The sequence below is a fragment of the Delphinapterus leucas genome, chromosome 6, assembly GCF_059928025.1.
Source record: "Delphinapterus leucas isolate spDelLeu-1000000601 "Yukka" chromosome 6, BTC_Dleu_Yukka2, whole genome shotgun sequence".
Lineage (NCBI taxonomy): Eukaryota > Metazoa > Chordata > Mammalia > Artiodactyla > Monodontidae > Delphinapterus > Delphinapterus leucas.
In genome coordinates, this window is record NC_143134.1 from 88,516,056 (window position 1) to 88,531,262 (window position 15,207).

At 52.2% G+C, this 15,207-nt stretch overlaps 2 protein-coding genes across 2 annotated transcripts; both read right to left on the reverse strand.

The window, feature by feature from the left end:
• Window positions 1-2,274: 2,274 nt before the first annotated feature.
• LOC111187958 (olfactory receptor 13C7-like) lies at window positions 2,275-3,453 on the reverse strand. The gene has a single exon (XM_030763769.2). The coding sequence runs from the start codon at window positions 3,393-3,395 to the stop codon at window positions 2,418-2,420; it is 978 nt and encodes a 325-aa protein (XP_030619629.1). The 5' UTR covers window positions 3,396-3,453; the 3' UTR covers window positions 2,275-2,417.
• An 8,170-nt stretch (window positions 3,454-11,623) lies between these two features.
• Window positions 11,624-14,677, reverse strand: LOC111188009 (olfactory receptor 13J1). Its single transcript, XM_022600187.3, is given in 3 exon segments — window positions 11,624-12,452; window positions 12,455-12,619; window positions 12,622-14,677. Coding segments are annotated over 3 exon segments (1,101 nt in total). The 5' UTR covers window positions 13,016-14,677; the 3' UTR covers window positions 11,624-11,910.
• Between the last annotated feature and the right edge of the window lie 530 nt (window positions 14,678-15,207).

Sequence of the window (15,207 nt, forward strand, 5' to 3'; positions counted from 1 at the left end):
TCTCCAATGTATGTTAGCTAAAGGTCAGGTGTTTGGACATGGGAGGCACCAGCAAGGGGGAGACACAGGAGCAGGAAAGACTGATCTTTACTGGGGAACTGGGACTAGTTCAGGGCCTCTGGACCTGCAGGGTGTGTGTGTGTGGAGTTAGGGCGGAGGCAAGCAGCCGGTGATGAGGCTGGGCAGGTACGGGGTCTGGCTTTTATCCTAGGGAAATGAGCAGTGGCCTCATTGGAGGGATTTAAGCAGGAGAGTAGCAGATCAGATTTTTGTTTTGTTTGCGTTATTTTGTCTTTTCAGATAGGTGTTTTGACGGCTGGTGCAGAGGATGGATTTTGGAGAGGATTTGGAGGCTGAAAGTGCAGCAAAACAGCTGTTGCACTATTTGAGAGAGAGATGGTGAAGGCAGTGTCAGTGGAGAGGAGGGGACTGATCCGAGAGCTGTTATGAGGTGGATTCTCTAGGACATGGTGACTGCTTGGATGTGTGGGGTGGTGAGGGATGAAAGAAAGCCTATGGTGACAGCCACGATTCTGGCTTGGTGACTTGGGGCGGGTGTTGGTGCCATTCCCTGAGATGATGACACACCTTTGTGGGGCAGAATGATGAGTTCAGTTGTGGATAGTTTGAGTTTGAGGTGCCTGTGGGATTCCTGGAGGGAGAGGGCCAGCAAGAAGACGGTGACAGGCAGAGCAGCTGAACCAGGTCTGGAACCTTGGCCTCCTGGGTCCCAAAGCAGGGGTCCTTTGTTGTCTCCTGACTTGTTCAAGTGACTTCCTGGAATACATGGCCGTGGCCCCCAGATACTGCTGTTCCCTGCTCATGTCTGTCCACACATTTGGACTAAGACCCCGGACTGTCCACAACTGCCTAGGGCACACCCAGCAGCACAGGATCCAATCCCCAGATGTGACATTGTGAGGGCTTCTGAGGGACAGTTCAGTTCAGTAACCCTCTATCGGGAAAGCTCTGTGGGAGCTGCAGAGACAAGCCAGACCTGGTTGAATCCCGCCATCAAGGAGCCCACGTGGTGGTGAAATACCATGGATGCAAAGCAGAATGGGATAGATACCGAGTGAAAGATACCAACAAAGTGCTGTGGGACGTAAAGGAAAGAGAGACTATTCAAAGTGCACCAGGAAAGGCTGTGTGAGAGAGCTGGCGTCTAAGGTGGCTTGGAAAAATAGTCCCAGGTCTCGCCAGAGATCAGCATGAGCGAGACACCAAGGTGTAGGCAGTACAGACACTGTAGCGAGGGGGTCACCGTGTGAAGGGGGTTAGTGGAACATCGGGCTGGAGAAGTGGCGGGCTGGGTTCTGGAGGGCTTGAACTCAACTGAAGAGTTAGGGCTTCATTCTGTGGTTAAGGGGAGCCATCGTAGGTTCTTGAGTGAGGCATCAGCCAGGGTCTGGCCAAAGTAGGACAGGCGTGAGTGATATAAGGGGCCTGTTGTAGAGAACAGAGCTGTTGATTGTGGGAGCAGTTGGAGAAGCCTGTGCAAAGCTGGGCCTCTGCACCTGGTGTCAGGCCTGAAGCTGCTCTTGGGGGGCGTGAAGGGGGAGGTGAGGACAGACCGGAGCCCGTGTCTGGGCCTCGCTGCCTTCAGGCTCAGTGACACTGGTGACCTGCAGGAGGAGCTGGCACTCTCTGGCGTGGCGCTGCACTTGGCACAGACCTCCGAGCAGCTGCAGGCGGCGTGGCAGGAGCTGGAGCAGCTGCGCTGACAGCAAGGTGAGTCCCAGGCCGGTGACAGCAAGTGAGGGCTCCCACCACGACGGTGCTGCTTCGCCTTCACCTCCCATCTCATGTGGATTTCTCTCGTGGTCCACCCGATCCCAGAACCTTACAGGGAAGGAAACTCTGGGAGGCCCAGTTCCACCCTAGTTAGCTCGACCCAGTCCAAAGCCACCACAAGAGAGCTAACCAGCACTCTCCTGGGATGATGAACCTGGCAGCAGCCGGTGAAGGACAGTTGGTCCGAGAAAAGGAAGCTCTAGAAATCTCCAGTAGCCCCTGGGTTGACTGTAGGGTGGGTGGTTGTCACTAGGCTCTTCACAAATTCTTCAGTCCTCCCCCTCCTTCCAGATGCGTGGTAGGTGGGTGTTCCCTCCCCCTCAGTGTCAGCCCTGGTGTGCGCCTTGCCTTGGCCAGTGAGGTGGAAGTGGAAGTAACAGGTCACTTCTGAGCGGAAGCTTTAAGAATCAGCGCAGGCTTTGTCATTTTCTCTTTGCCTTTTGCCACTTGGACCAGCAATGTGCCAGATGGTGGCTGCTTTATCATCCTGAGTCCCACAGGGATGAAGGCGATGGTGCAGAGCACATCCCCCAGCCAACCTCTGATGGACCTGCAGCGTAAGTGAGAAAAAGCCTTTGTGGTTTTAAGCCACTGAAATTTTGAAATCATGACCACAGTGTACCCTAGCCTGTCCTGCCTGATAGAGAGCAACAGGAAAAACGGGACATTTCCCTGGAGAGCAGGTCTCCCCTCAGCAGAGCTATGGCGGCAGCTTTCACCTCTGTGTTCCTCAGACTGTAGATGATGGGGTTCAGCGAGGGTGTCACGACCCCATAGAACAATGCGATAATCTTAGCCAAGTTGGGGTCCTTGGCCTTGGGCTTGAAGTACATGAAGGAGGTGGTCCCATAGAAAACCACCACCACTGTGAGGTGGGCAGAGCAGGCGGAGAAGGCTTTCTTCCAGCCAGCAGCAGAGGGCACCCTCAGGATGGCAGCAAGGATGAAAACGTAGGACAGGCAGATGAGCCGCAACGGGGCCAGCGTCACGACAGTAGTGGCCACCATTGTTAGCAGCGCGTTTAGAGAGGTGTCCCCACAGGCTAGTTTCAGCACTGCCAAGATCTCACAGAAGTGGTTGATGACACTGTGGCCACAGAAGGGGAGGCTCCAGGTGAGAGTGGATTGCAGCAGGGAGCTGGCAAAGCCTGTCCCCCAGCTCAGTGCCGCCATCCACACGCACGTCTGCCTGCTCATGAGCTCTGAGTACTGAAGCGGCTGGCAGATGGCCACGTGACGGTCACACGCCATCACGGCCAGGATCGGGCACTCCGTGGAGCCCAGTGCCAGGGTCAGGAACATCTGCAGGGTGCAGCCAGGGAAGGAGATGGTGCTTTGGGTTTCCAGGAAATTGACCAGCATGAGAGACACAAAGGAGGATGTGCCACAGATATCCATGAGGGAGAGGTTGCTGAGGAAGAAGTACACGGGGCTGTGCAGGCGGGGGTCCAGCATGTTCAGCCCGATGAGGAGGGCGTTCCCCAGCACTATCACGGAGTAGATGCCCAGGCAGAGTACAAACAGCACCATCTCTAGGTTGTGGTGCTCGTGTAGCCCCAGCAGGACATACTCTGTCACGGCCATCTGGTTGGCCCCATCCATCTCATTCTCCCTCCTTTCCCATCTGGACCACACGGGTGTTGGAAAAAGCACCAGCTGGCCTGGGAGCCAAGCAACCTGGATGTATGACCTGGGGCGGGTCAGCCCTGCCTCTGGAATTTAGTCTCACCATCTGTATAATAAGAGAGTGGACTTCAGGTCTGCAAGCCGGCCCTCTCAGCTCTGCAGTTCTGGTGTAACTTAGGGGAGGCGGGACCCATTCTAATCCCCTAGACTCATCTGTCTTCTCCCCTGGGTGGGCTCAGGGGAGACGATAGAGTAGGGTTCATGTTTCAGGTGCTCCTTTGGAATCTAAAGCGTTCTTGCCTGTTAAGAGGAAGCATCATTTCTAGGTTATGACTTCTTACGGCTGAATTTTGCCCATAGTGTTTCGGATTCATTCATTCACTGAATATTTGTTGAATGCCTACTCTGTGCTAGGTATTGTTTAGGTGCTGGGGCTATAGTTGTACGAAAAATAAGTGGATAAAAAGATGCCACACCGGTCACAAGTGCTGCCCCTCTTTCTTAAGTGAGATGAGCTCGGGGAGGGAGGTGGGTGATGAGTGATGCTCACCTAGTGTTCCTTTGGGCATAAAGGTTGAACATTTCCACGCCATAGGACGTGTAAGCCTTATTCTGGCCATTCCTCCTTAAGGAATCACAGACCATCCATTGATTTTTTTTTTTTTTTTTCGGTATGCGGGCCTCTCACTGTTGTGGCCTCTCCCGTTGCGGGGCACAGGCTCCGGACGCGCAGGCTCAGCGGCCATAGCTCGTGGGCCTAGCCACTCCGCGGCATGTGGGATCTTCCCGGACCGGGGCACGAACCCGTGTCCCCTGCATCGGCAGGCAGACCCTCAACCACTGCACCACCAGGGAAGCCCCCACTGATTTTTAAAAGAACATACATATCCCAATAGAGCCACCGGTCACAGCATTTAACCCTGGTCCTGAAAACCAAGTGACTCTCTTCTTGGCCTCCATATTGCTTTTTAGGATGAATAATAATATCAGCAGTAATCTCACACAAAGAGGGAAACCAGGTCTCATGTGGTAGAGGCGTCATCAGTCATTGACCAGCTTTATACAGGGAGGGTGGGAAAGGTTGCGGTCTTCGCCCAGGTAGCTTCCATTGCTCTTCTGAGCTGGTCTCAGCCTCTTTGGGAAATGCCAGTGTCACGAGGGAGTGAAGTGTCAAATGTTAGATGGGAAAGCTGTCTTGTAGCCCCAGTGATCCCTGGTGTAAGGGAGAAATAGGAGCTGAGGGTGAACTTTAACCTTTCAGAAGATATATAACTACCCCCTCCCTCACTCCTTTCACACCTAGCTTTACTGTGAGGCCTATGTCCTGTGACAGCATTGGAACCCTGTCTGTCCTCCAGGGCTGGATCTTCCCCCTCATTCCTCCTGCCTAATTGCATCTGTCATTTGTAGGGGCCGATGGGCTCACCCTCTTCTGAATAAACCATGTTTTTTTCCCAGCACTACATCTTTGCCCAAGAAGTTCCCTTTTGTAGGCAGTCCTCCCTCTCTTCCCCAGTGGGGGCATTCCTGCTCCTTCAGGGTCCAGCTCATCTCTCCTCCTCTCCCTCCTGCACCCTGCAGAGTCACCTGCGCACTTCTTGTGCTCCCACAGCCCCTGGCCATCCTCTGTGCTCTTGTGTTGTGCACCTGTCTCCTCTACCACCCTTGAGAGCAGGAGTGTCTCCTTCCTCTCGGCACCTCGTACAGCGAGTGCTGCCAAGGACAGTCACTCAACAGATATTCAGCGCAGGATTCTGAAAACCCAGCGTTGCATCCCAGCTCCGGCTCTAACTAGCTGTGTGATGTTGACCAAGTCGCTTGGCCTTTGAGACTCAGTTGCCTTCTGAAAAATGGGGATTTTGTGTAGCCAGATGAGACACACAGAAAAGTGCCGGTGAGCCACCCAGCAGCAAGGCTCCAGATCAAAGACTGCGTCCTCAGCCACAGGCATCTGCTGGATCTGTGCTCATCACCTCCCTGCACAAGAGCTCCAGCATCTGTCATGACCCCCTCTCTCCCCAGAGCCTGTGCTGGTTTTCCCTCCTCCAGCCTAAATCAAGGCGATTGTGAGGGGCGTTTCTGGAACATACAGGGGTAGTTGATAAATCTGGGTCAGCCAATGACCGTAAATCTTATCCATGTAAACATTTAAAGGTAGCGATTTTCTTGCTGAAGTTTGACAGAAAGGTAAAGAATCGCCTGATTGTGATGGTTCATTCGTTCCCTCATTCATCAAATTGTTATTGAGCACCTACTATGTGCTGGGTGCTGGGAATACAGCAGAGGCAGATGCGGCTTCTGGCCTAACAGTTTACACTCATTTCCTTGCTCTCTGGTGACTTTGGTCACATCCCTTCCTCTCTCAGCTTTAGAAACCTCTGAGATTCTCTTTGAGTCTGGGATGTAAAGTAAGACCTGAGGTCTGGAAAGAAGAAGTTAAAAGGAAGCATCTTTCCTGGGTTGTGACTTCAAGTGGCTGGATTAAGCCCAAAGCTTAATTTCAGATTCAACTATAAGGCCTTGGTCTTTTTTGGGTGTGTTGCCCAAAAAAGACCTTTTAACCTCAAATTTTGACACTGGACATAGGTGTGGAGGGTGTTTTCAGGCAGGTAAAAGGTGGGAAATAGCCTGACTCTGCATTTCTCTTCCCCACCCTTGTCTCCAACAAAAAAATCAAGTGGGAATGGCACAGGCAATTGAGGGCTTTTGTCATCAGGCTCTGGTCTGCCCTCCTGCCTCAACTCCTGTACCTTCATGCACCCCTGCTCAGCCTCAGACCACTCCCCATTGATGGACAAATCCCGCACACTCCTGTCTCGTCCCTCTTCTCATACTTGCCTCAGCTGGAGCGGCCTTTCTTTCCACTCATCCTCCAAGGCTCAGCTCACACACACCTCCTCTGTGGGGCCCGTCTTCCCAGTCCACAGAACTGACCATCCCGGAAACATGACGCTCACACAGCCACTAGCAGTTAGTGTGTCATTCTCTCTCACACAATAGACTGTGAGCTGTGGAAATCAAAGGGCTGTGTCCAGTTCATCCCTAACACCCTGCAGTGCCTGCACGCAGGAGGTGCCATTTGAGATCCAGTGCTTTTCTTCTGCCAAAATCCTGATCCCAGATTTCTTACCTTGAGATCACCCTCTCTCGCCTTCCTCCAGAGCACACACCAGCAGAACAACGATGCAGCCATGTGATTGCTGGGAGGAGAGCTTTAGTGGGGCCAGTCTCCTCCCTGCAGGGATAGCTGCTCTCTCTGGAGAGCTAAATCAGGAGAGTGATAGGGGATCCTTACAATTTAAGAGTCTGATCATAACACATTCATGGAAGTTAGGGACAGCCCACTAGGCCATAGGCTTATGACCCCAAAGAAATAAGGCTGTGTCTAGAAAATACCATGCTGCCAGGTTACCAACAGCTTTGACTACAGCGTGGGCCCAGGCTGGGACATGAGGGAGCAGCTGCAGTTCCCTTGCTCCATCAGTTAAGATGAGCTGGGTTTTGCTGCAATAACATACAACCTCATAATTTTAGTGGCTTACCACGACAGAGGTTTAGTTCTCATGCTACATGTCCATTGCAGGTTTTCAGGGGGCTCTGTTCCAGGTCATCATCCTCAGAGACCCTGGCTCCACCACCTGGGACATCACCAGTTGTTACGGCTGGGGAAGAACACACCAGAGCATCTCGCACCAGAAGTTAAGTGCTCTGACCCAGAAGTGGCTTGTATCCCAAATGCCCACAATGCACTGGCCTGTGTAGTCCTACCACATGCTCAGCTGGAAGAGGACCAGAAATGTTGCAGAGCACTTGGGTACGACGGTGTTTCGCAATACACTCAGAAAATCACTCTAGCATCTGTCTGCCAGGCCTCTCACCCTGTCGTGTCCTGGAAAATCAGATATCCAGAGTGATAGGAAATTGAGTGTCTCTGAGAATCATTGTCTAATCCGCTCCCCAGTTTTACCCCTCCTGAGAGGCAGGGAGATGCCATGGAAGGAGCCCTGGACTGGGGTGAGGGGCCCAGATTGGATTCTTGCCTTTGTTCCGATTCTGCTATATGACCTTGGTCCAGTTTCTCCTTGAGTGAAATGGAGCCATTCAGTTAGCTTGTCTCTGGTACTCTGTGCAACCTTCAAAACATTCCCTCCTCACATCTTTCTAGCAACTTCCAACCCTGAGGTCTGACAGACCCAGGGTCACTTTGCATGGTAAATATCATGTCAATTTCATTGGCTGGTAAATCTAGTTTGAACCATTTAATACTTATTTTAGGCTTTACATATTATTTTAAAAGGAAGGTGAGGGGCATAACAAGAAGAAGCTCCTGTTACAATTTCCCGGAAGTGCCTGGATCTGGGATTCCTGCTTCACATTCCTCGCTGTGTTAGCAAAGCAGGTGAGTGTGGGCTTTGCGGTGAGTCAGAGCAACCAGGGCCCATGTCCCAGACCTGCCACTTGCTAATTGTTTTCTCAGCCTCAGCTTCCTTACCTGTGGAGACAAGAATAGTATTTCCTCATGGGGTGATTTTGAGGATCCAGTGAAAGCTCTTAGCACAGAGCTTGGCACATGGTAAGTATTCAGTCAGTGGTAGCTGATATTATTATTATCATTATGTTCCCTTCCCCAAGCAGATATTCTGGTTTTTTGCATGTTTAAAAAAAAGTTCATGAGAAGAGTCAACATGCTAGATGGGTTCTCCTTACCTCCTACCTATTGGCCCAGTGGCATTAGTGCAGGCAGGTGGCTGAAGCAGCTGCCCGGTGAGGTGACCTGAGGCCTGGGAGAGCAGCAGAGCAAGGGAGTACTGAGTTCATTACCAGCAGACACACTGTGCTGGGGTGGGCCGGGGGGAGGCCCTGAGGCCCAGCCTCCTGGTCCCTTGCCATGTAGACACGTCATGTGCTCCTCGCCCTTGGGCACCTCTCAGTCCCTGCCCAATTTAAAGTTCAAACTCTGCAACTATACAAGTTTGCACATTTGGCAGCTATGGGGCTTCAGAGACCCCAGGTTCCCTGTGCTTCTCCAGGAGGCCCTGGCTGGGTGAGGAGGGCACAGGAGAGACACTGGACAGAGAATCTGAAGGTCTCATTGCAGCCCTGCCCCTTGGACCTGAGGCTGGGGCGCTATGACCCCTACCCTTGGCCTCGGCGTCCTGGGCTGTGAAATGGGGTGTCTCCTTCCAGGAGAGCTGTGGGGACCTGCACTCATGAAAGGTTAAGGAAAGCGAATTGCTGTACAGGGTGAGACTCCGAGCCCTTGTGAGGGACCATGAAGTCAGGGGTTGAGCCAGGTGCATGAGTTTCTGCAGGTTCCCTTTTCCATTTCCCTTTCCATGCCCTTCTCTTTCCTTCACAATAAAGAATGACAACTTGACACAGTTTAGGGACTAAAAAACAGCCTTAAATAATGCAGCAGCAGTTGCAGATTTTCCCATTATACTATGATTTGTCTCGGAATTTTTTTTTCAAGGACACAGGTCAAAATAAATATTGGAAGATTGTCCCCACTTATTTTCCAGCTGCTTAGGAACAGGGCTGTCTTGCCACCCCGTGGTTGCCTACAAATGCATCCAAACAAGCTCATCACCACCCTCCCATCCCACCCCCTCCAACCTGATTCTCTCATCTTCCCCATAACTCAGGGTTTCTTTCAGGGTGGAGCACTATCCACCCAAATAAGCCAGAAGCTCGGGCACCAGCGCACAGTCCCCCTCTCCCTCAGCCACCTCTGCGATCAGCTGAATGTCCCCAAGGTTTCTCAGCTCCGCCCTCTCTGCCTGACTGCCCACCTGAGTCAGGCCCCATGGGTGCCTGGGTTATGGCACCAGCTTCCACACTTGCTGCCCTCAGCCCAGGGCCCTTCTCGTCTGTGCTCTACTCTGGAGCCACATGATCTTCCATTTCTCAAAAATAATATTTTGAAGTTCAAAGTGATGTTCATTTTAGAAGTATTGGACAATATTGGAAAGAATAATTAAGGAAACAATATTTATCTGTAACCCCATCAGCCAAAGGAAACGACTATTAGTTCACATTTTGTCTTAATTTTCCAGAATTTTCTACATACATACTTATTCATATATCCATAAGAAAAATACCTTTAAAGAATTGGGGTAATACTGAGTACAAAGTTATATGTTCTGCCTTTTTCTATTAATTACAGTGTGAGAATTTCCCATCATCAAATATCCTTCAAAAAATAGGATTTCTAATGGCTGTGTCACAGTCTATCATTGGGCTCCACCAGGATTTATTTAAACATTCTGCTATGCTTGGACATTAAGATACTTACAGTTTTCTGTTACCATAAATAACGCTGTGATTAATATCCATATATATATATATACTTATACATAAATCTTTGCACCTCTAATAATTTTCTCAGACTAATTCCTTGAAGTAGAGGTGTTGTGTCAGAAGGTCTGAAGTTTCTTTTTTTTTTTTTGCGGTACGCAGGCCTCTCATTGTTGTGGGCTCTCCCGTTGCGGTGCACAGGCTTCGGACGCGCAGGCTCAGCGGCCATGGCTCACGGGCCTAGCCGCTCTGCGGCATGTGGGATTTTCCCGGACCAGGGCACGAACCCGTGTCCCCTGCATCGGCAGGCGGACTCTCAACCACTGCGCCACCAGGGAAGCCCAAGGTCTGAAGTTTTTAAGTCTCTTGATTCATACCCACCGCTTACTTGGCAGGAAGGTCATATTAACTTATTCCTACCCCCACCAGCAGTGTATGACATTACCTACTTCACTGCACCGTAGTTAACAATAGACATTAAAAACAACTCTTTGACAATTTCATGGGTGAAGAAAGGTATCTAATCAGTGACCTTTCTAAAAGTATCGATAAGTAATGATTGTAAACCCAAATGCCCACAGGATAAAGTCCTAACCCCTGTCGTGGCATCAAAGGCCTAGCAGAAGGTCTTAGTGGCAGCGGTCACCCTGGCTTGGTCAGGCTGTGAGCTGCGGGGCTGTGCTTCCCTCCTCTGTGCCTCTGTTCTGACCAACCGAGGAGTAGGAAGAGGGACTGGAGGGGAACTGAGGGCCCAAGAAAGGAATGTGCTTACCTGCAGCCAGGCGGCAGGAGAGCTGGCCTGCTGCTTGCGACCAAGCTCAGCTCTCCCATCACATGGACGGTGACACTGAGGCCAGAGCGGGCAGGGAATGGAGATGCTCTCTGAATCTGAGTCCATTTCCTCTGTGTGTTCACTGAGCTCTCAGAGAGGAAAGCTGGGAAAAGGCTGAGCACCAGGAAGAGGTAGCTATGGCAGGGTCCTAGTGGGTGGGCTGAAGACAGGTAGAGCAGAGTCTCCCCAAGGCCAGGTGAGGCCTGGATGCCGGGCAGGGAGGCCCCGGAAGCTACTGCTGCTAAAAGGGAGACAGGAGAATCCAGGCCCTAAGCTGCTTGGGGTGATTGGTACCCCGGTGGCTGGGCAGGTCTGGAAATTTTGGCTGCTAGGGCTCGTCACTGCCTCTACTGTTACCTCCCAAGGCACTAGGTCGTGCCTGTCATCTGTGAGCTCCATCTCAGCTCTGCTCAGATTTGGGAAGGACCCCAGGCTCTGCCATTGTCACCCCTACATCGATGTGTTTTCTATTTATTTAAGAAGTCTATTTATTTATTTATTTTTAAGGGCCTGGGGTTGGGCCAGGGTGGACCTTGGGACAGAGTGGAATCCGATACTACCTGCTCTTAACAGTAACACTGAAAATAAAGCAGGAAGAGCACAGTGAGAGATGCAGAGTGGGAGGGGCTTCCTGGCGGAGGTGGCATTCAAGATGGGCCTTGAGATGGGGGCAGGGATAAGTTAGGAGCGTGGAATTAATAGATACACATTACTATATATAAAACAGAAAAACAAGAACCTCCTGTATATCACATGGGACTATATTTAAAAAATAAAAGATGGGCCTTGAGGGTCAGGCAGTCCTTTTACGAGTGGAACTGCGTGCTGGGTGGAGGCTGCCTTGTGGAAAGAACCAGCAAGGGCACAGAGCTGGGCAGTGCTGGGCAACACTGAGGCTCACAGCCGGCTGGCGTGTGCAGCTGACAGGGAGGAGGCTGTGGGGCACAGGACGGGGAGGGGGTTTAGTCAGGGCCAGCTTGTGGGGTCCTCGAATGCCCCACTGAAGACCTCACAGTTCATCCTGAGAGCCCTGGGGAGCCATCCAGGGGTTTCAGTCAGGAGAGTGACAGGATCACATGTACTTTTCAAAAAGATCCCTCTGGATGCCCCTTCGAGGAGAGACTGGGAGGAACAAGACTGAAATCCTAAGGCCAGACAGGAGGCTGGTGTAAAGATGCAGGCAGTGATGCTGAGAGCGCCCCATGGGTCTGCCGGGGGGAGGAGCACAGGGGTGATTGTGAGCTCCTCTGTGGCAGGATCAGTGGGACTTGGTGCGTTTCTGGGCTGGAGATTCCAGACCCGCAGCCCTCACTGTAGGCTAATGAAGGCCTGGCCTGCTAGCCTGCAGAGCCCCGGCCTCCCTCACCTGGAGGTCCATCTCCTGTCCCACACCTTCCTGGCGGCCTCCGTCACTTCCTCGTTCCTCAGGCTGTAGATGACGGGGTTCAGCATGGGCATGACCACAGCATAGAGGACCGTGGAGGCCGCATCAGAGATGCGGGCCTCCTTGCTCCTGGGTTTCATGTACATGAAGATGACGGTGCCATAGAAAAGCAGCACCACAGCCAGGTGCGCCGAGCAGGTGGAGAAGGCTTTGTGGCGTCCAGCGGTTGAGGGCACCCTCAGGATGGTGGCCAGGATAAGCATGTAGGACAGGCAGATGAACGCCAGGGGCACGGGCAGCAGCAGGATGGCATCCACCCACAGGAAGACCTCGTTGACTGACGTATCACCGCACGCCAGCTTCAGCACTGCCAGGATTTCGCAGGTGAAGTGACTGACCACACGGTGGCCACAGAAGGGCAGCCTCATGGTGATGACTGTCTCAGTCACTGACTTGAAGAAGCAGAGTACCCAGGCGGCTCCCGCCAGCAGCAAGTGGAGCCAGTGGCTCATCAGCACCTGAGTGGCCGGCAGTTGGCCAGGTAGCGATCATAGGCCATGATGGCGAGCAGCAGAGACTCTGTGGAGCCCGTGGACAGGCTCAGACACATCTGCATCGCGCAACCAAGAAAGGAGATGGTCTTCTGGGCCGACAGGAGGTGGACCAGCATCAGGGGCACAAAGGTGGGCTGTAGCAGATATCCAGGATGGAGAGGTTGCCCAGGAAGAAGTACATGGGCGTGTGCAGGTGGATGTCCAGCACGCTCACTGCCGCGATGGCTGTATTCCCCAGCAGGGTCACCAGGTACGTGGCTGAGCACAGAGGGAAGAGCAGGTGCTCCAAGGCTGGGTAGCCCGAAAATCCTTTCAGAAAGAACTCAGAGACCTCTGTCCTGTTGACCAGCTCCATACTGCAGGGCCCTGGAGGGCACAGCTGGGAGGCAGGGAAAGAGGGTGCAGGGTGGCGGGGAGCCCACAGAGTCTCTTTAGGGATGAGGTATATTGCTAGGGTCTTTTCCAGCTCTGACACACTCTCTCTGTGACTTTGGGCAGTCCCCATTCTTCTAGGCTGCGATTTATCCATGTGAAAAATGAGGATTGATGTGGATCAGAATTTCCCTAAGAGTCTTAATGGAAATGTTAGTAGGCAATCTGAAAAATCAATTTGAAACAACGTTGGGTTAATCAAAAGTAAATAATATACTGCAGGACTTCTCAGAGCCTTTAATGCCCCACTGTGATTTGGGACTTTCTGAAAGCAGTGTAGAGTATGTAATTCCCAAACTTATTTGACCTTAGGTCCTCCTTTTACAGAGCACCCATTAACCTCCTGCAAATAAGTATTCTACCAGCATAGTCTGGGAAGCAATGGGCTGGATCAAAGGTCCTCAAGTCTTAGAATCGCTTGGAAAGTTTGTTAAAACACAGATTTCTGGGCTCTATCTCCAGAGTTTCTAACTCATTAAGTCTGAGTGATGCTGCTGCTGTTGGCCAAGGGACCACACTTTGAGAATCACTGGGCTAGGTGGTCTCTGAGGGTCCTCCTGGCTTTCAGGAAGCCTCTGAGCTACTTTACACCATTCCCACTGTTGGGGATGCCCTTCTTTCTCCCTCAACCTGCAGAAATCTGACTTGTCTCTGCAGGTCAGCTCTGGTCTCCATGCATGAAGCACACATTGTGCCTCGCATTGGAGAGGGTCCTGGCCTCTGAGGCTACCAGAGCGCTTGTCCACCTGTCCCCCCATAGGGCCTGCTTCATCAGCTACTGTGTGTGGATTGACCTTCAGAATCTGCCTCCATCGTGTGTTTTTGAGTGAAAAATGGATAGATCTTTTGGCCCTGCCCCAAACCTCCTATTTTCTCTGAACCTGAGCCAGGGCTGCTTTGACTTCATGAACTCCTAGGCATCAGCGTGGAATATGCCCTGAGAGGTCAACTCGTTGGAGCTCCCATTGTGCAGGTAGGGAAACTGAGGCCACACAGCAGATCCCTGGCAAGGCGAGTCTAGAATCCAATCCTCCCAACAACATGACAGCTGCACCATGCTCAGAGCAGATGTTTGCCTCTGTTAAACCCCAAATCTTGGTTGGTCTTTTACCACACTGGATGGACGTCTTTCTCCCAAGTCCCCACCCTGCCCCTAATCTTCTCACCAGCTAAGGAGCATGACTTAACCCTTCCTTGGTGTTTCGGGCACTTGGCACTATGTCACTAAACCCTGGGATGCACCGCCCAAGCCTGGGTCTGGGTTAAGCTCCAATTCCTGTCAACGCCTCCCTTGTAGCACACGATTTCCTTCTCTTAGTCCTCCCATTTTTCAGAATCAAGAAGTGATTGAGTTCCTACCATATGCCAGGCATTGTGCTAGGCATTAGGGGAACAAATGAGAACACGTGTGCCCCCAGGCCACTGGATCCCAAACATCCCCAGGCAGAACTCCTCTCCAGTTCCCACCCGAGCCTCATCCTGCTTCTGTTTGTGCACCTCTAGTGACAGGAAGCGCATTACTCCCTTAGACATAACTTTTCTTCTTTTCATTGTGCCTTCAGGCCAGTCAAAGGGTCACAAAATCCTTCCTGATACGGAGTCTCTCCGGGTATCCCTGGGCCTCCACCACCCAGTGAGGCCCAGGCTCGGGGGCCCCTGTGGACGCTCCTCTCACACATACAAGTGCAGGGTCCCGAGCTTTGGGCCGTACCTCAGGGGCTGAGGGGCCTTTTCTGCAGCAAGGAGAGCTCCGACCTTGCCCCAGGTCCACAGATAGGAGGCCTTGCCTCACTTTGACTGTGTCTAGAGACGTCGTGGGGTCGGGGAGCGTGAGCTGTGAGCTCCCTTCAAGTTTCGGCTGGGAAACTCTGAGGCTGGCTTCCTGGAGAGGCACCCTCCCTGGACAGAGGATCAGTAGCAGCAGGTGCTGTGCCAGGGCTGGGGCAGGCCAGAGCCTCCTCTTTGCACGGTTCCATGTACCACATAATTTATCCCCTAAAGTCACTGGCAAACATCTGCAGTGATTGTCTACCTGTCCGAGTATATATACACCCACGCAGGTTACCACAAACGCACCCACCTGTCTGTGTGTACAAACACCCGCCCGAAAGCCAGGCACACACATTCTCCTGTGAGTATATACGCCACACCAGGCTCGAGTGTATGTACCTGTGCAGCAGGCGCTCACTCTTGCTCTCTCTTTCTCACACACACATACCCTTAGTGCAGACCCTCGGACCTGTGGCCAGGGCTTCAGAGGACCAGGCAGGACGACCTCCCCTGGGAAGA